The sequence below is a fragment of the Gossypium arboreum genome, chromosome 11 (assembly GCF_025698485.1).
Source record: "Gossypium arboreum isolate Shixiya-1 chromosome 11, ASM2569848v2, whole genome shotgun sequence".
Lineage (NCBI taxonomy): Eukaryota > Viridiplantae > Streptophyta > Magnoliopsida > Malvales > Malvaceae > Gossypium > Gossypium arboreum.
This window is the reverse complement of record NC_069080.1, coordinates 14,252,321-14,271,538: the sequence shown is the minus strand read 5'-3', so window position 1 is coordinate 14,271,538 and position 19,218 is coordinate 14,252,321. Positions and strand designations below refer to the sequence as shown.

General features: G+C 35.4%; 2 protein-coding genes across 3 annotated transcripts; one reads left to right on the top strand and one right to left on the bottom strand.

Annotated features, from left to right (window-relative positions):
• Positions 1–519: 519 nt before the first annotated feature.
• On the top strand, positions 520–5,261 carry LOC108473340 (sulfate transporter 3.1-like). Of its 2 annotated transcripts, XM_017774834.2 has the most exons (12): positions 521–1,157; positions 1,277–1,484; positions 2,006–2,177; positions 2,593–2,658; positions 2,804–2,917; positions 3,438–3,554; positions 3,674–3,800; positions 3,890–4,176; positions 4,267–4,457; positions 4,584–4,669; positions 4,768–4,844; positions 4,926–5,261. In XM_017774834.2, exons 1-12 carry the CDS (start codon positions 815–817, stop codon positions 5,109–5,111), a joined length of 1,974 nt encoding a protein of 657 aa, XP_017630323.1. In that variant the 5' UTR covers positions 521–814; the 3' UTR covers positions 5,112–5,261. The 2 variants fall into 2 exon arrangements, with proteins under 2 accessions (XP_052878033.1, XP_017630323.1); XM_053022073.1 differs by having other exon boundaries at positions 520–1,157; positions 3,890–4,457.
• A 1,055-nt stretch (positions 5,262–6,316) lies between these two features.
• On the bottom strand, positions 6,317–14,165 carry LOC108471470 (protein NETWORKED 1D-like). The gene is made up of 5 exons (XM_017773086.2): positions 13,826–14,165; positions 13,390–13,469; positions 13,001–13,277; positions 8,372–12,612; positions 6,317–7,818 (listed from the first exon to the last, which is right to left on the bottom strand). Exons 3-5 carry the CDS (start codon positions 13,101–13,103, stop codon positions 6,616–6,618), a joined length of 5,547 nt encoding a protein of 1,848 aa, XP_017628575.2. The 5' UTR covers positions 13,104–13,277; positions 13,390–13,469; positions 13,826–14,165; the 3' UTR covers positions 6,317–6,615.
• Positions 14,166–19,218: the final 5,053 nt, after the last annotated feature.

The following is a 19,218-nucleotide window of genomic DNA, read 5'->3' as shown; positions in this document are numbered from 1 at the left end:
CTATGTTTGCATGCTATGTATAAGTAGTGTCTTGGAGGTTAGGTTTGAAATTAACATAGAGTCACTTTAATTATTAATATGGCACGTCGGATTCGGGTCGAATCTTCCTGACGAGATTTAGGGTGTTACATATATAATTTATTTAAAATATATAATATTATTTTATAAAAAAATATTTAACTGGGTTAATAACATTAATTCACTCGCATAGTTAAATATTAGCATAGATATTTAGTTTCTATATAAGGTAGGTTCGTAAGACAGAATCACCAGAAATTAACTGCAATTTTTCTACGTGGCAAGCGCAGACTTGTTTAGGTAGATTTGCAATGAAAGGTTAACACGTACCATGGCGTCGCCGTTAACGTAGTCTTCCTTCCAAAGTAGAAATTTGGAAACTAAAATAAACGTGAACTTCCAGGATTTTGCTCTCCATTCCATCTTTAGCTGGCTGAACAGACCTCCCCCTTAACACAAAAAATCTGCACGAGGTGGCCAACCCCAATATTTTTTATTATTAAAATATAATAAACTTTGAATGCTTGGTGAAGGAGAGAGGGACTTAACATTCAGGCGGGCCCCTTAACCCACTCACCCTACTGAATCCAATGAATCCTCTTCTTGCATCATTGCCCCTTCTATAAATACATCCACCTAAGGTATCCCATTTCACATCCCCCCAGCACTTACTCTCCCTTCCTCTTTCCATCTTCTTTCTTCTATTCAATCTCCTCCACACACACACACACACACACACACACACACACACATATATCTCTGCTGCTAAACTCAATTAATAACAGCATATACTTTGATGGGCAACGCTGATTATCTGTACCCTTCCACCAATGAGTACCGTCAATGTGCTCACCCAGTGGCGGTTCCTCCGCCACAACCATTCTTCAAGTCATTCAAAAACTCTCTCAAGGAGACGTTTTTCCCAGATGACCCTCTTCGACAATTCAAGAACAAAACACCCTCTCGGAAGTTTTTTCTGGGACTGCAATATTTCTTGCCCATTCTTGAATGGGGTCCTCGTTACACCTTCCAGTTCTTGAAATCTGACCTCATTTCGGGGATCACCATAGCCAGTCTTGCTATCCCTCAGGGTATTAGCTATGCAAAGCTAGCTAACTTGCCGCCTATACTCGGCCTATGTAAGTTCCTAAATATTAAAAACCTAAATAGATTACTACACACAACTCTTTTGTTTCAGTGGGTTGACTCGTGAATAGTAATTTACTGATCAACTTTTTCTTCGGTGGGAAAAATAAAGATTCAAGCTTTATTCCACCACTGATTTATGCGATGATGGGAAGTTCAAGAGATTTGGCAGTAGGGACTGTTGCAGTTGCATCACTTCTCATAGGTTCTATGTTGGGGGACGAAGTAAACGCTACTGAGAATCCTACGCTTTATCTTCACCTTGCTTTCACAGCAACTTTTTTCGCCGGCCTTCTGCAAGCTTCCTTAGGCCTCTTAAGGTACATTAATTCAGCCACCCACTTACTCTCTTGTTTCCCGTTTTGGAGGACATTGGTTAATAATATAATGAAAATTACACTTAAAATATAAGTAAAGTATATGCCAATATGGGTTAAAAACAAGATCTAGAAAGGCGGCATTTTTTGTTATAGCGTCTTAAATTTGACAAAAAAACAGAAGGGATTACAGCACGACATACGTACTTTGTCTTCTCGCTGCTGGAATTATTGTCCTCTGCTGCTGGCTGGCTGGATATGTATTTTCTAAAAAATTTCATGTCCAGTAAGAATTTTAAAAAAATTAAGGAATTATTGCTATATATGTCATAGAGAATCTACACAGAATACGATTGAACCATTGTTTTCACAATGGCAATTGTCATTTATTGTTTGATACAACTTAAAAAGCCTAAAAAAAAAAGAAAATACATGGTAGAAATAATAATTAAATTAGCTGATATTCTATTTCTTCATGGTAAATTCTAAAATTTACTTAAAATTTTTTGTGGTGTTTTTTGCAGGGTAGGGTTTATAGTCGATTTCCTTTCACATGCGACGATAGTAGGGTTCATGGGAGGAGCAGCCACCGTAGTGATATTGCAACAGCTAAAGGGAATTCTAGGACTTCAACACTTCACCCAATCTACTGATATTATCTCCGTCTTGCGCTCTGTGTTTTCCCAGATTCATGAGGTCAACTTTTATTTTTATTTCTCTAGATATCTTTTATAATTTCATTCCATATAGAAATGAAATTGAAGAAACAATTTTTTTTTTTAAAAGGCCTGTTTTATAATTTATTCGTATGGAAATATGCGTATATAACATTTTCCTTAAATCCAAAGTTCGGATATATCATTAGAAACCTATATGAATTGTGTTTATAAAAATTAATATTTTTATTATATAGTATTTTTTCTATAAATCTGAACTAAAAGTTTTATTATATGATATAATATATGGTATGGGTCACAGCTATATAGAATTAATTATAAACAAATTATTTTTTATGTGCTAACTATTATGACAGATGGTTTGCATGCGGTAGTTTTATTTGGTAAAAATATGATTGTCTGACTGACAGCCGTAATTTGTAATATCTATACAGTGGAGATGGGAGAGTGGTGTGCTGGGCGCTGTTTTCCTTTTCTTCCTCCTCCTCAGCAGATACTTCGTAAGTAAATCTTATGATTTATAGGGGTTGTTGAGTGGTGTAACTTTTAGCATCTAAAGCAGCTCCCTCCGAGAGGGATGGATATGTTTAATTAGCCTTTTTGTATGAAGAAATCTTATAATATATATTGGTGGATGACAAGCAGAGTAAAAGACGACCCAAATTCTTCTGGATATCAGCAATGGCACCTTTGACAACGGTCATTCTTGGAAGTCTACTCGTTTACTTGACCCATGCTGAAAAACACGGTGTTGATGTGGTAAGCCGCCTTTTGTCTTTTTCTTATTCTTTTATATTTAAACGATTCATTACACGACCCTTTTCTCTTATTTCACTTTTAAACTATGGATCTGTCTACTTTTAATGATGTAGCTTTTGCAGACGAAAAGGGTCATTAGAATTTGTAATATATAATTTTATGTTACGAAACTTCCAATAAAAAAATAATTACCACAATGAACTGCAACAAAACAGTCCAATAAGAACCAACATACTGGACCACCAGAACAAGTAAAGTTATATATTAAATGAATTTTGCTGCGTTCCATCAATTGATTTCCTGTTGTTTCTTGCTGTTTTGGTTAAATTATATGATCAAAATTCTCTATATTTCTTGTCTTAAAAGAAAGTACAAAAGGAAGTGGAAAATGTAACATTTTTATGATCAACTACAAAAATTATACTTGTCTATTTCGTACCATACAATTTAGTTCTTTTTTATTTGGTGAAAGATGAAGAGTTGTGACTTTGTTGCAACCTTGTTGATGTGACAATGACAGATTGGAAACTTGAAGAAAGGGTTGAATCCACCTTCTTTTGGGGATTTCGTATTTACCTCTCCCTATTTGACAACAGCTGTGAAGACTGGCATGATCACTGGCATCATTGCTCTTGCTGTAAGCTAACCTTCTGACCTATAACTTTTATCTCTTCTTTAAATGTTACACATTTTCGTTTTCATTACTTTAACGACAAAACATGGACTAATTCTAGTTGTTGGTTATCGTTAATACAGGAAGGAATAGCAGTGGGGAGAAGTTTTGCAATGTTCAAGCACTACAACATTGATGGGAACAAAGAAATGGTAGCCATTGGGACCATGAACATTGTTGGTTCTTGCTTTTCTTGCTATCTCACAACTGGTAAATCCCATTTCCTTTCTTTTATAAGTTTTGAAGTTCATTCTGCTTTTAATTTGCTAATTATGGCATTGGTGTTGACATGTTTTCAGGGCCATTCTCTCGATCAGCTGTTAACTTCAATGCGGGATGTAAAACAGCAATGTCAAACGTTGTAATGGCCATTGCAGTTATGTTCACATTGCTGTTCTTAACACCATTGTTCCATTATACTCCCCTCGTAGTGTTGTCTGCAATTATAATCTCTGCAATGCTTGGCCTCATTGATTACGAGGCTGCAATTCATCTTTGGAAAGTCGATAAATTCGATTTCGTGGTGTGTATGGGTGCATATACCGGTGTTGTTTTCGCGAGTGTGGAGGTCGGATTAGTCATAGCGGTATATATCTACGAAAACACAAATGAAATGAACTTATTTCCTTCATCCAAACAACAAAATTCTGTAATAATCCTTTGGTGTAAAATGCAGGTTGCTATCTCTGTTCTGAGATTGCTGCTGTTTGTTGCGAGACCGAGGACCTTCGTTCTTGGAAACCTTCGGAATTCAACCATCTATAGGAGTGTTGAGCAATATCCAACTACAAACGATGTTCCTGGGATTCTTATACTTCAAATAGATGCTCCAATTTACTTTGCTAATTCAAGCTACTTAAGAGAAAGGTACTTGAATTTGATATCTTAAATACTATCTCAAAACGAGTACCAAATCAATTTCAAAGTTATAATCAGACATCATTATTTGATCAAATTGAAGTTACCCTTATCATGAGATTGCTGATCTATCAGGATCTCAAGGTGGATTGATGAAGAGGAAGACAAGTTGAAATCTACAGGGGAAACTAGCTTACAGTATGTTATATTTAATATGAGTGGTGAGTGATTTATAGATCCAGCAAGAACTGTGGCATGCTATTTGCAAATGTTAAAGAAAAAGTTAATCTAACGGGGGTTTACATTTTTGGTTTCACAGCTGTTGGTAACATTGATACCAGTGGAATAAGCATGCTCGAAGAAGTGAAGAAAATAACTGATAGAAGGGGGCTCAAGGTATTCCCTCCTACAATTTACTGTAATATTGTGTAAAATTAATGGACAAACTTAACAAAATTTATCATTCTACTTCTGTAGCTTGTGTTGGCCAACCCTGGAGCTGAAGTGATGAACAAACTGAACAAATCGAAGTTCATAGAGACAATAGGTAAAGAATGGATATACTTGACAGTAGGAGAAGCTGTTGAAGCCTGCAATTACAAGCTTCATACATGCAAACCAGACACCACCAATGAGGACTCGCAACCATGGAACAATGTCTAATCTTAATAGATTTTTTATGCACCAGAAACATAAATTTTCTTTTAAATTAAAGCCCAAGTATGTACCGGTTAGTACTCGCTTCTGCATTAGAGAATCAGAATGTATGATGTTAGGCATTGCTGAATCAACAAGAAATAACCCAATTGTGAAGTTAGGCTTTTAGAGATGCTTCAATTGGAAGTGAAAGGGCTATTTTTCCTCTTCCAGGTATATGCAAGTTGTAGAGTGATACATATCATGGCAATGAAGGTTTTTAACAAAAAGAAAAAAAAAAGCATAAAGGAATGCTCAATGCTGTTGACAACAATACAATTAAGTAATTTGCTTTCTGAGCAAGTTTCGCAACTCAAGCAATGGTTAGAACCATTTTGGCAGCAAATCAAGTGACAATATGATGCATGTTGAGAGATGGCACAGGTTGATATGGGGTCACCTACTTCTTGGCTGCAATTACTTAAAGAACCAGATGGCAAAATGTTTGGTCTTGGGTCCCACTATGTGTAGGAAAGTTCACTTAGCCCTCGTACTAGCTGGGTGACCATTATAGTATGTGTAGTAAACTTACTACTAGCTGGGTGACCACTGGGTCCCACTATGTGTAGGAAAGCTCACTATGTGTAGTAACTTTACTACTAGCTGGGTGACCATTGTAGTTCCACGGTGATTTGTTAGTCCCAACACAACGAAACAAAACTTTCATATAAGCAAGAAGTGGCTAACAGGAGCAGGGAACTACAGTGGGCTTATACATAGCAAACTTAATGGGAAAGATATGCCATATCCATCATTCTTCCCTTTACTTCATCATCTACTTAATTTGGAGGGGGAGAAACAACAAACTCAAGGGATCAGAGAGTCAGCTGCTTGATCAAGTCAACATGCATCTTTATGGTTTTTCAAACATTGTTTATGACACAGTAAATCTAAAACTTGTGAATGCTTGGAAACTTGACGTTGATTTTGTATAATTGCTGTAATTTTGTAGCAACATTGATGCTTGCTTTGGATAATAAAATAAGACCAAACCCATCTGACATGTACCAATTTGAGCACAGCAATTGCAGCAACTTGGCCACAGTTCCAATTTCCAAGCGTGGTGTTTCCTAAATTTCCTTGTAAGTGAGCTAACATCACTTCAGAGTGAAACACTTAAATAAACAGCTCTTAGTGCAGTACACAAAAGATTAAAGCATACGAAAACAATATTTGTTGACCTTGAAGAAAACCATTTCCATTGAAATCCAAATTTTATGCCAAAGTAAACAAACATATACAGAAGGGAACTTTTAGGCTATAAAAGTGCATCTTCTTCCATGAGATCAGAGATATTGCCTGCCTTTAATATACAGCAGAAATGGATCTCTAAATTAAAAGAAGCAAGCCTGTATAAGAAAGTATATATGTGAAACACAACTAGTAAGGCAGATTTATAGACACGATGCAACTAAAGTCAAAATACTGGTAACTACTGAAAATGTAAATGTGCTGATGATGAGCAATTGCCTCAATCTCCGTTAGTTGGGGGATGCACGCATGCGCAGAAGGGCAATTTCTTCTTCTTCTGGCTACTTTTTACCCCACCATATAGATAGTCCCGCAACAAAACTCTTTTTCTACGCTCAGTTATTCTGGTTTGTGCTTTGCTTTCTTTTTTATCATCAAGATTCAGTAAGAAAAACTGTATCTTCTGCACCTCCAACTGCAACCGGCCAATCTTTTCGGACGCTCTTCTTGCTTGTTCTGATACTCTTCGTCTCGTCACGCTCCCATTCTCATCTGGTTCTAGTGCAGATTTCCCATCAAGCGACCAGAAGCCATCTTCAACGTGTGTCATCAATTTGCGATTGACATCAAATAGCTTCGTGATGGCTTCTTCAGCTTCTTCTAGCTGCTCCTTAACTGTACCATATTCAATTCCTTTCCCCTTTTTGCCTGTCTCAATTATCTCTACCTTCTTCTTAAGGTCCTGCACAGTTATTTGAAGGTTAGCCAACTTTTGCACATCAGAATCAAGTCTTTCTAAACTCTTCCTCTTGCTTCCATTATTGTTGGACTCTGCAAATCTCTTAGAGCTCTCTTTATCTACACCCAACTCCTTCACAAGAGATTCTGTAGAGGGAGTTCTGCCCTTGCCTGTCTTCACAGTTCCAATCTGTCGGTAATCAGTTGGTGCAGTGGCCATCTTCTGGGCCTTGCTGACTTTCAGGTCGGCATTAGCATCATGGTCAGCAGTTTCCCACAACTCAAGCGTCTCAGTATCAACCTCTGCAGCAGTTCCTCTCCTGCTTAACCCATAAGACGAGCACTCAGATACCTGATCAAGTATAATGTCTTTTGTCATCATCTCATTTTCTTCAGATATTTCAGGTGTTGGTCTCTGCATGTTGACATTGTTACTGAGCCCATTGCCAAGTTCCTCCTCTTCTTGTCTAGCACTTACGTGCCTCTTTGCTCTAACACTTTCTCCACTAGAGCTGCTTCCATATCTTAATTCCTCAATCTGTCTTGTTGCAGTCTCTAGTTTGGAATTGAGATTTAAGTTCTCCAGCATTGCAAGCTTTTCCATTTCCAGAACTGCTTTTTCAATAGCTTTAATTCTCATATGGATACCCTGCAAGTCGGAAAAGCCATTGGGAACCAAGCCAATTTGACCTTCACTTGTTGGTTGACAGTTTTCAGCATGAAATTCAGTCCCCAGATTGGGGTCCTGGAAAACAAGACAATTGTAAGTCAAAGATTCAAAGTTCATAGCCATTCAAGATCCATGGCACTGTTAACATAGATGATAACTTACTGACAAAGTCCCATTTACATCCAACTTATTAAGATCTAAATAGAACTAGCTAGGCCTTGCACAAGTAAAACAAACCCAGAAACACACATATCCCAGTTAACACAAAGATTAAGAAAACAAATAGTTGGGGGAAAACAAGAAGAGGAATTTTTCTATATGGTCACAGGCTAACTGCTAATATGGCCTCTAAAAGGTCATAGAAACAACGGTGCCAAACATTAATTCAATAAAAATACTAAATAAATTTCACCTTAGGAACAAGAAGTTTCAAAAAATATAGCTGGTAAACATATTCTGGTGCCAACTTGGAGAATTAGGGCAAAAATTGGCTAGTGTAATAAACCATTACATGCTCAAAGACAAGTGGTTAGCTTAGAACATAAGTTGTATATTCAACCAAATAGCATGAGGAGGTCCATATTGCTTTCACTTTATAAAATTTAAAATGCAATCAAACAGATATTACCTCTTCATTATAATCTGTAGGAAGTTTAGGATGCATAAGAGTTCGGCTCCCCAAAGATGTCACGCTATCCAAGAGAGAAACAATTGCAGGAACATATGCTGCCAACTGAGCTTTAAGTCCTCCATTCTCACATTCCAAGCTTCTAACACTTCTTTCCAGCTCTTCTACCTCCATGGCTTTGGAATTTCTTGTACTTTCAAGGAATTTGCATTCCTTACCGAGCTCATGAGCCTTCTCTTCAAAAATTACTTCACGTATAGCTGAAGTCTGTAGCTCATCAAACCATGCAGCAGCCTGAGTTTCCCAAATTTCAACTTTAATTCTTTCCTTCTGTAGTTCAAAGCTCAAACCCTCCTCCCTGTGTTTGTTTTCTTCAAGCTCCTCATTCAATTTCAACAATTCAACCTCAAGTTTCTGATTAGCCTGACTAATGCTTTCAGTCTCCTTAATTTGATGATCATAGTCCCCAGATAGTTTCAGAATTTGCCTCTTTTGATCTTCTCCTATCAGCTTGACCTCCTCAAATTTAGTCTGCAGATCCTCCAAAACTTTATGCAGTTGGGCTGTCTCCTCTTGACTCGCACTGAGCATTTTCTCTACTTCCAATAGCGCAATCTCCCTCTGGCACAACAGATCCTTCCCCCTTGCAACTTCATCATTTAGTTGATCACCAACAGATCTAACTGAAACCAGTTCATTCTCCAATTTTTTCATTGAATCCTTGAGATTTGAATTTTCCATTTGCAAATCTTCAAATTTCCTCTCCATCATCTTCAGTTTTCCCTCAAGATCATTATTCAGACATTTGAGTTTACCCAGATTGTCATTTAGATACTTTATTTCCTCAAAATTATCAGCAATAATATCCTTCAAAATAAGAGAAATGTTACTTTGAGATATTGCTTCACAAATTACAGCATGATTTTCATCTTCTAGATTACGTTTCCGCTTGCCCAAGTCCCAAACTTCCTTCATCAAAGATCTTTTCTCATCTAGCACCTTGCAGTTGTCTTCCAGTGAAGTCTGATATTGCCTTTGCAAGGCTAACAGTTGCCCATGAACACTTATCAATTCAGTCTGCAAAGCGTCTTCTCTTTGGTTTACCTCTACCACTTTTGATCTCAGTACTTCATTCATATCCGCAAGTTTTTCAGCTCTGATCAGCAGCTCCGAAAACTGCACAGACTGAACCTTCAACTCCTGCCGTACTGAGTTCTTCTCAGCAGCAAGAGTTTCTGCCTCTAGTTTCAGTTGCCCAAGCAGTGCAATAAGAACTGAATTCTCAATTATGAACCGCTGATTTTCATCCAGAGACTTCAAAAGTGAATTTTGCATCTCTTGTAGTCTGCCAAATACACAGTCAAGAACTAATTGGTCTTGTTTGATCTTATCATCACAACCATGGATATCATCAATCTCAAGAGTCCTTGACATCTGATAAAGCCCCATTCTCAGTATGGTAATTTGATCGAATAAGGCTTTGATCTCCACCTGCTTTTCACAATTGCCATGCTCCAATTCAGAGATAAGTTTTTCTGACAATTTGGAGGCTTCCAAGAGTTTCCCACGCTCAAGCAATAGGGACATATTCTTCTCTTCCAGATCTTGTGCACATTTCTGCAAGATGAAAATGTCTACCTGAGCATTCATGGCCTTGTCCAGTTCTTCTTCATATTCTTTCTTCCTGAGCAGACTTTCCCCTTGTAGGACATGGATCTGTGATTCCATAGCAGTTTCTCGGGTTCTACTCAACTGCACAAAACTGGCATGTTGCTGCATTTCAGCCTCTAGTGACTTTTGTAGCTCTTCCACTTCACGAAGTGTTGATTCTCTCTCTTTCTCCAGACCTACATGTTTTTCCTCTAGTCCCATATATCTTTTCTCTAAATCTTCCAGCCTTTTCTGATTGACATCCAACTGAGAAATCAAACCTTCTCTTTGTGTTATCAGGCCAGATTTCTCATCACCAAGCAACAAGAATGAGTTTTCTAGGCTCCTTATTTTTTCCCTCAATCCTTCAAGTTCAGCATTAGCATCAAAAAGGGTATTCTCCAGAAAGTTATTCTTCTCAGAAAGCTTCTCCATATTCTCAGTTGCGGTCTGTAACTGAGAAATGAGTGTGTCCTTCTCAGCAGCAAGAGTGGATTTCTCTCTCAAAAGCGATTGACAAGATTCTTCTAATGTCTTTACTCTCCCCCGAACACCTTCTAGCTCAACATTCAAAACTGAGAGTGAATTCTCTAAAAGGGCATTTTTCTCAATAAGTTTCTCCATGATTTTCAACTTCTCCAGGAGGGCCAGTTTTTCATCTCTTTCTCTTTCGCAGACATCTTTTAGCTCTGTGTTCTCATCCCACAATTCCTTCACAGATGATGCAAAGTTTTCAGGATCTAAGCAAACTGACTGAAGCTGCCCTGTCATATCCTGGTGTCTCTTGTTTAAGTCATTGAGCTCCTCTTTCAAACAGTAAATTTCTTGCTGAATTGCATTTCTTTGGTCCACTCTAAGTTCAACATCTGCTTCAAGTTTTGCAATAGTCTCCCTTAAGCTTAATATCTCATCTTGCAAATTTTGTATGGACATTGCTGAACTTAAACTGAGTTTGTTCAGCCCTGTGTTTTCCTCCTTGACCCTTTGTAGCTCATCCTCTAAACTCTGATTACGAGTTTCAATGTCCTGCAAAATTTGAGCCCTATTCTGAAGCTCCATGGCCAGAGATCTGAGTTCTTCCTGAGACTGAGAGTGCAAATGCTGCAGAGTTTGAAATGCTGTTTCAGCCTCCATAAATCTCAGGCGTTCCTCTTGTATGGAGGCCCAAAGCCTCCCCAACTCCTTGTGCTTCTCCGTTAGTTCTTGGCTTTGATCCCCCGTCTTCTGCACCAAAGACTCCACCTCAGTATGCAGACTCTGATTGGTTCTCTCCAACAGACTACACCTTTCTTCTGCACCTTTTAACTTTGCAGCCCCATCATCTATCTCACTTTTGAGCCTTTGAGCCTCCTCCTGGGCACATCGAAGTCTGTTTTCCAGGATAGATATTGTCTCCAAGCACTGCTGGTACTGAAGAGCAGCTGCTTCCTTATCTTTGGTCAGCTCAACAACTACTTGCTTTAAAGTTTCAACTTCACTTTCAGCTTTCTCAGCTCTTTCAGTCATTGTTCTGGCACTTTCTTGAGCATTTGACAATTTTTCTTCTAGATCGCTTATTGTCTCTGAACACTGCTTGTATCTAGCAAGAGCATCCTCCTTTTCAGCTTCTACTCTAGAAAGGTCCTGCTTTAATGCTTGAGCTTCTGTCTCGGCTTTACTAGCTCGCTCATTCAGTTCTCCAGCATCTTTTTGAGCATGAGAAATACTATTCTCAAAATTATTTATCTTCTCCAAGCACTGCTGGTATTGAACATGATTAGCTTCCCTTTCAGCCTGTAATTTGGTGAGGGCATCCTTCAAAGTCTGGACTTCAGCTTCAGCTTGACTTGCTCGTTCATTTAATCCCTTGGAATCCTCTTGTGCACGAGAGACTTCTTTCTCTAGGTTAGTTAATCTATCCAAGCTCTGCTGGTACTCAAGTAGGCCTGCTTCTTTTTCAGCTTCTAATCTCGCAAGAGCATTCTTCAAGGTTAAAATCTCCATCTCAGCTTTACTCACACGTTCAGACTCAGATGGGACTCGAACCCTGAGATCAGAACCATCATCGTCTTGCAGACTTCTTTCTTTCTTCTCTACATCATGAAAGTTGAGGATTTTTCTAGCCCTTCCTTCCGCAAACTTGACATGATTTGTAGATTCTTCGGAACCTAATACATCATTGAAATGTTTCAGACCCTTTCTGCTCATTGGAGATTCAGATTCTTCTGAGAATGCTACATTCCTCTTGATAGCATGCGAAGAGATTCCCACAGCATCCTTCTGCGGCTCATCAGGCTCCAAATATGCTCGTACAAGTGGCGTCATCTCAGGTGTACAGGGATCAACCTCTGGAGCAAAACCTCCCGGTGAGTCATCTGCAAACACCATGGGAACTTGGTTCGGAAATACTTCAGCCATGGTCCGATGAGCCTGACGAAGCACCCCAGTTGCATGATCATATCTTTCAGCCAATGCACGGTATGCTCGATAAAACTCTTCAACTAATTTCATTAACTCTGGCCGTTTCTTGTAATACATCTCTGCTCGCCTGGCAAAGGAATCAGCATCTTCTTCAATGAGCTTGATCATTTGTTTGACTTTCGTATCCATATCTGTTCAAGCAGAATATATTCAACGGGTCAAAAACAGGCATACGGAGAAAGAATGAATATTTCAATACTGCAAACTGCACAAAATTATAAAACCAGAGAAAGTGCAATATCATTGCCCTTTAATTAATCAATTTAGATGTTTCAAACTTGATTTGATTAATGAAAGCCACCAAGCAAAGATGATTATACGCTTTACCTTGTGGCCTAATACAGACTCACATAACATACCAAGCTTCTAAACAAAGCTCCCATACACATTTTAACTTAACTGTTTCCACTCAACTATTTATAGCTCTATCACATCATTACTTCTTACAACAATAAAATAATTGCAAGAATGGTAATGATTTATTTTGAATCTAGTGGCAACGATCATCGATCAGGGTACCTGTGAGATTCTCCTGTAGCCATTTAGAATTTTTCCGGCTTATGTGGCTGTTCCACCACCATGAGTACATGCCTTTAGAATCCGCGCGTTTCACAGTTGCCATGGCTTCAGTCCTCAACAACACCACTTCCTGGTTCTGGCCACGGATTAGAATTCTCAATTGTGAGAACTAGGTGATGGATCAGCCAGGAGCAAGTTTTTTCGACTGCAAAGTAGCGAGTTCTAATATTGACAAATTAAATGAAGTCTTGAAATCTCTCAGCCCTTGTGCTTATTCCTGATAACCAACAAACAGAAAACCAAATAATTCAGGTTTGACATGAAGCAAAAGCATTACTTAACATGATCAGGAACTCCAAAAGATCAAGCAGAAATGGCAGAAAGATAACCTGATATAATCCAACAGTCCAAATATGTCAAGGAGCAACCTGGTAACCGGTAACTGTTGTATCCAAAAGCCACAAGTTACCTAATCAAGAAAACACATATTAGAACAGGTGGTTTGAAAAGGTAAGGTAGAATCTGATCAATCCAAAAAAAATGCTTAAACTTAAGCATAACATAGGGAACATCACAAACCATCTGATCGTCATGAAATTAGTTAAATTTTATTAACTTGAGCATAGTTCAACAGCTAAATTACCTGAGAAAGCTTACATAACTAAAGAAAAATAAAGACTAACAAAAACCATCGATTACTATTATTGTTTTTAATATACAAAACCATTAAATACAGCACACAGGAAACGTAGAGTAGAATTAAAAAGCTTAGTATAATTTTTTTGTCTTTTAAAAGAATGGTTTCTGGGTTTTGATCATAAGCACCTGTTAATGAACAAAAAATCAGCTTTTTCCTGTTTCAACCCATTTCCAAGTGACCTTCCTCTGCTACAACTCTCCCTTTCATTTTTTCTTTTTCTCTATCTAAGCTGATTTTGGCTGCTTTTTTACGCTGGGAATTTGGTGCTATTTGAGAAGGATGTCAAAGTGGAATAGAAAAAAAAAAAAAAAAGGATGGCCAAGGACAAAAAAACCCATTAAAAATAGTAAACCAAAAATAAATATTTATTAAGCAAATAAATAGAAATGGAAAAAGAATAGGTATCTATTCGATTTAGTTTTATTGCAGCCTTTTGAAGAAAGAGAAAAATTAACAGGGAAGAAAGAATCAAACGGCTTAATGGATAGCAAATGACGGTTTTGTCCCTTTGTGTTTAAGGTTTCGTAACTGCTGTTCCTCGTGTTTCTTTCTATGTTGGGTTTTGATAAAATTTCGTTTTAGGAAATTAAAGAAAAAAAAAAGACAAGAAGAAGGAGATTGTGTTACCATAACAGTCCATTTTATCCATTCTACCGTTAAACAATTTCAGTGTATCGATCATCTCTCTGAAACTCATTACAATGAGGAACGTGTATTCCTCAACACTGATGGAGCAATGTAGGGCAGTGTTTGTGATAAAGAAGGAAAGTAGATTGTTGGATTTTATCGATTTCTCGGTAAATATTCGGTTTTCGATGCAAAGCTTTGGGCATTCTCGACGGACTCAATCTTGTTCAACAAGGAGGATATGATCGAGTTATCATCCTTTCTGATAGTTTGGAAGCAGTTAAAGCCATTCTTAGAAGGTCATCACTGATTTCTAATTCCGCTTTGATTAGGCGAATTCAGAATATTTTATCTCAAGAAAATCAGTGAACTTTACGATACATTCCGAGTGAACAAAATCAAGTCGCGGATAGTCTAGCTAAGCAAGCTTTGTTAGAAGGCCAATATGCAAGTCCTTGAGGTGCCTCCAAAGAGGACTCGCAGCTTACTTAATAGGGATAAGTCTAGGAATATAATATTCATTTAATGTTTGTTTTTGTAATTTTTTAAGTTTTCTATTATTTCACCAAAAAAAAAATTTTAGTGTATCTTTTCGAGGATAATCAATTTTTAAACATAAAATTAAGATTAATGTTTAAAATTAATGAAAAGCTAAAGCTATTGTCCTCTCTTATTTTTATTATAATTATATAATGATTTTGTAATTATATGTTTGAAATATTTATTTTGATTTAATTGTACATATTTAAATAAATAAATATATATTTTCTTTATATATCGTATAAATATATTTATTTGTATATGTGATATGTAAATGTAAAATTATGTTATATCAATAATTATGTTAGTGATATGTAAATTTTGGATCAAATCAACATTCAAGGTATAAAATTGCACAAAATAAAAAAGAATTCATATATAATATTACTTGTTGAACATAATTTTGACTATTATCCTTTTAATAACTATTCAAAATTTAATAGGATGATAATGATGAGCTTTTGTTATTAATCAACAAAATAATATAGTGTTAATTACTCGGTGATAGATTATATTATATTAATACAATATAAGGGTAAGAGATTGGATAATATGGTCATGTATTATATGATATTGTATAATATATATTAGTTAAATTTGTGTATATAAAATTTAAAAATTTTATTTTGTTGTAAAATAACAACTGGGTAACTGCTTTAACTAATGGTAATTAGAAACCTAATTACATCAATAAAATTTTTCACAAGTGTTGAATTAACTCAAAGATTCAATTTTGTAATTAAAAATATCAAGTTAATCCATGTCACATTTTTAATGTAAGACTTAAATTCAAATTTTAAAAATAAAAAAAAAACAAACACAACTATAATACGAATATAAAAATACCAAACCAAATTATTTTATAAAGTCAATTTAAATATCAACAAAAGTATAACTCTATATGTAAAAGTTGTACCCTTTTCTATCAAAAATTAAATAAATAAGACGTTGCACCATTGATCTCTCCCTTCTTCTTTTTTTCTCTTATATATGTAAACCATTAATCTCTCCTCGAATGTTAATAATTAAAATAATAAATTACATTCCTTGGCTAACAAGTAATTGATTTAGGGATGTGTATGAAAAAATAAAAAGTAGCATCATTCAAAGCTCTTTTCTAATTGTTGGTTAGTACGTAGCTAGCTAATTTAGTGAAAATGCTTTAAAACGGAAAAAGGTGGTTCACAATGCCACCTACAATTTCAATGTCTAATGACCAAGGCCAATGCGGAAAAAAAGAAAAAGGAAAGAAAGGGTACTTCTGGTAAACGAGAATCTTGAATGGTAGGCAAGTATGACACGGTGTCGTTCTTATAAAATTTGGTTAAAGCGGCATTCCTGTGGCGGTGAGGACGGTCATCTTTCGTCACATTACTAAAAAAATGCTTTTGGAGAATTATGACCACGTGTACAAAGGTTAAAGCCTGACAACTGAGTCTACTGCTTTTATTATTTATTATTTTTATTTACTTCACTGAGTTGTTTCATTATTATAGAATTAACAAGACCAATCAGTTTTTAATTATTATTAGTGGAAAAAAATATAAAATCAGATCATTATTTAGTTTTTAAAGTTCAAGTCCGATTCAGCAGTCAGCAACTGATATGCGAGGGCCGCTACCACTACCAGCGGTGACATGGGTCCACTTTTATTCCATGGAAAAGGGTTGTTGGGCGGTGAAGATGGGTCAATTATGACAACAGGCTAGGCATCTTAAACAAAAGCTATCCTTCCCTAAATTATTGATTCATGTGTCTAATAATATCTATAATCCAATCAATTGCTTCATGCTTTCAGATTTATTCAATTCCAATTTCTTTTTCTTGTTGGAATCTTTAAAAAAGGGTGAAAAAGAGATGGTTAGAAGTTGGCAAATAAAACTTAAAAAATTGTGCATTTGAGTGTAATTATTTTTAATTAGTGATATATTGACATAATTATTGTAATTGGTAATCTCATGATTTGGGTGTGATTGGAGCTCTCAATTTCAATTTTCAATTTTTAGGAAAAGAGAATGAGAATTGAAGTAATTACACACTAATTACAACCAAGTCTAGTTTAAAAAATATTTTATACAAGTTATAAATTTTTATTATAAACATGAATATTTATGAGTGTTTAAAATGATTATAGCAAAAAAAATTGTATTACAAATCCTAAAAATTATATTATAAACATATTTTGTGTATTTTATAAATTTATATAAAAATTATATTACTTAAATACTAAAAAATTAAAGGTATAGCAAAAGGCTTATTATAAAAATGATTTATATTTTACAAAAGTGTTATAATATATTTATTTATAAAAGTTATGGCTAAGAAGTATAAACATGATTTATTTATGTATCCATATCGTGGCGGATCTAGAAATATAACTTGGGGGCAGGGGCGAAGTTTTTTTTTTGGGAGGGGAAGGATAAAATTAAATTATATTTTTATGATAATAAAATACAATTTCTCTATTTTAATAACCTATATTTTTATAATTTTAAAAGATTAAATCAAATTTTTATCATTGTTGAGAGGGCAAAATGCATTTTGATCATTATTAATTTAAATTTGTATAAATTATAAAATGCCTAAATGAAAACCTTTCCATTTTAAGGGGTCAAGCCCTGCTAGCCCTCCCTAAATCCACCCTTAGTCCATACTATATATTATGAAAATAATTTACTTATTCATAAAAAATGTTGTAGCATAACTTATATATAAAAATAACTTTCTAAATTAATGATAAAAAACATATTATTTATAAGTGTTATGAAAATTTTAGACAATTTATAAAACATTTTTATAAAGGTTATATATATTATAAAATTTATATTAGTTTTACTTAGTTTACATATTATAAAAGATATATAACTTAATATAAGTTTTTTTCAATTAAGTTTATATAAGTTTTTATAATTAAAGCTACAAATTATTTGGATTGTGAATCCAATTATTATAAGGTTGATGCTAATTATACAAATAAAAAAAAAATTCTTGCACCATATCATGGGGGTATGATATCACTTGAGAGAATGATGCCAAATACAAGTACCATAGACAGCTCGTAAACTCTTTAATTTGATTCATTCAAAGTTTCGAAATGTGGATGACAAAAACATTTGTTGTTATAAAATGTAACACCCTCTAACCCTATACTGTCATTGGAACAGGGTTACGGAGCATTACCGGGCATATCGAACAAATTACGAATAATTCACAAATAATTAACATACAAAGTATAAATTTAATCCTTAAGTCCCTATAATGGACCCTCGAGGCCCAAAACACGTATTAGAAATGGATCGGGACTTATCCAGGTGCCCAAAAAATTTTCGTAAATTTTTAATTTTTTTTATTTAATCTTTCGTTTATCAATTTAAACCATCACATATTATCCTTACGATCTAAAACCACATTAACTCAAAATACAACTTAGGTACATGCCACATATACCAAAATAAAATATACATCACCAAGGTTGCCGAGATCGGGATTGGTTCGGATGCTGGACCCGATTTTGACTCCTACTGACCTGCGCACGAAAAATAACCGTACGCTGAGTATAGACATACTTAGTGGTATTACTATAATTCAAACTATAGTAACAATAATGAAATATAAATATTAAACATATAACAATTGAATTTTCTCAAATATTAACTCGTTCTTAAACTTCATTCGTTAATAATAGTAACACAATTTCAACTATTTATAAATTTCAATCAAATATCATAGACTTCAATTTTCTTCACTACATCAACGTTTAGTTCATGCCTTCCATTTCCAATCTTAATTTCAATCCACAATTTAAATTTCTCATTTCATTTTTTCACTCTATTAACAGACCCGGACTTTGGTGGATACACAGATCCAACCAAACACACCAGAATGGCACCCAGTGCCTCATCAGATAGTTCGAAGCAAAGTTGATACCCAGTGTCTCATCGGCCTAGCCGAAGTAAAGTGGTACCTAGTACCTCATCGAATCTATCCGAAGTACAATAGTGACACCCAGTGTCTCATCGACTCAAGGTCGAAGTATCCCTGAACACTTCCAATCCTATGGCATGCCAACTATATCTGACTTTGCCCAACTAGTTAATAGGGTATTTAATTCACTTTCTCTGTTTCAATCGATATTCACATCAATTCCACTTAAATCACAATTTCACTTTCATTTCAAAAATCCACTTTCAAAATCAAATACACTTTCCATTCACCAATCAAAATACAATTCAATACTAACACATATTTCTCATTCAATTCAACTTCACTTTAAATCCCAAATTCTCTTTCAATTCAACAATTCAATCATAATCCAATACTAAAATTTATTTAACAACCATTTCAATTATCA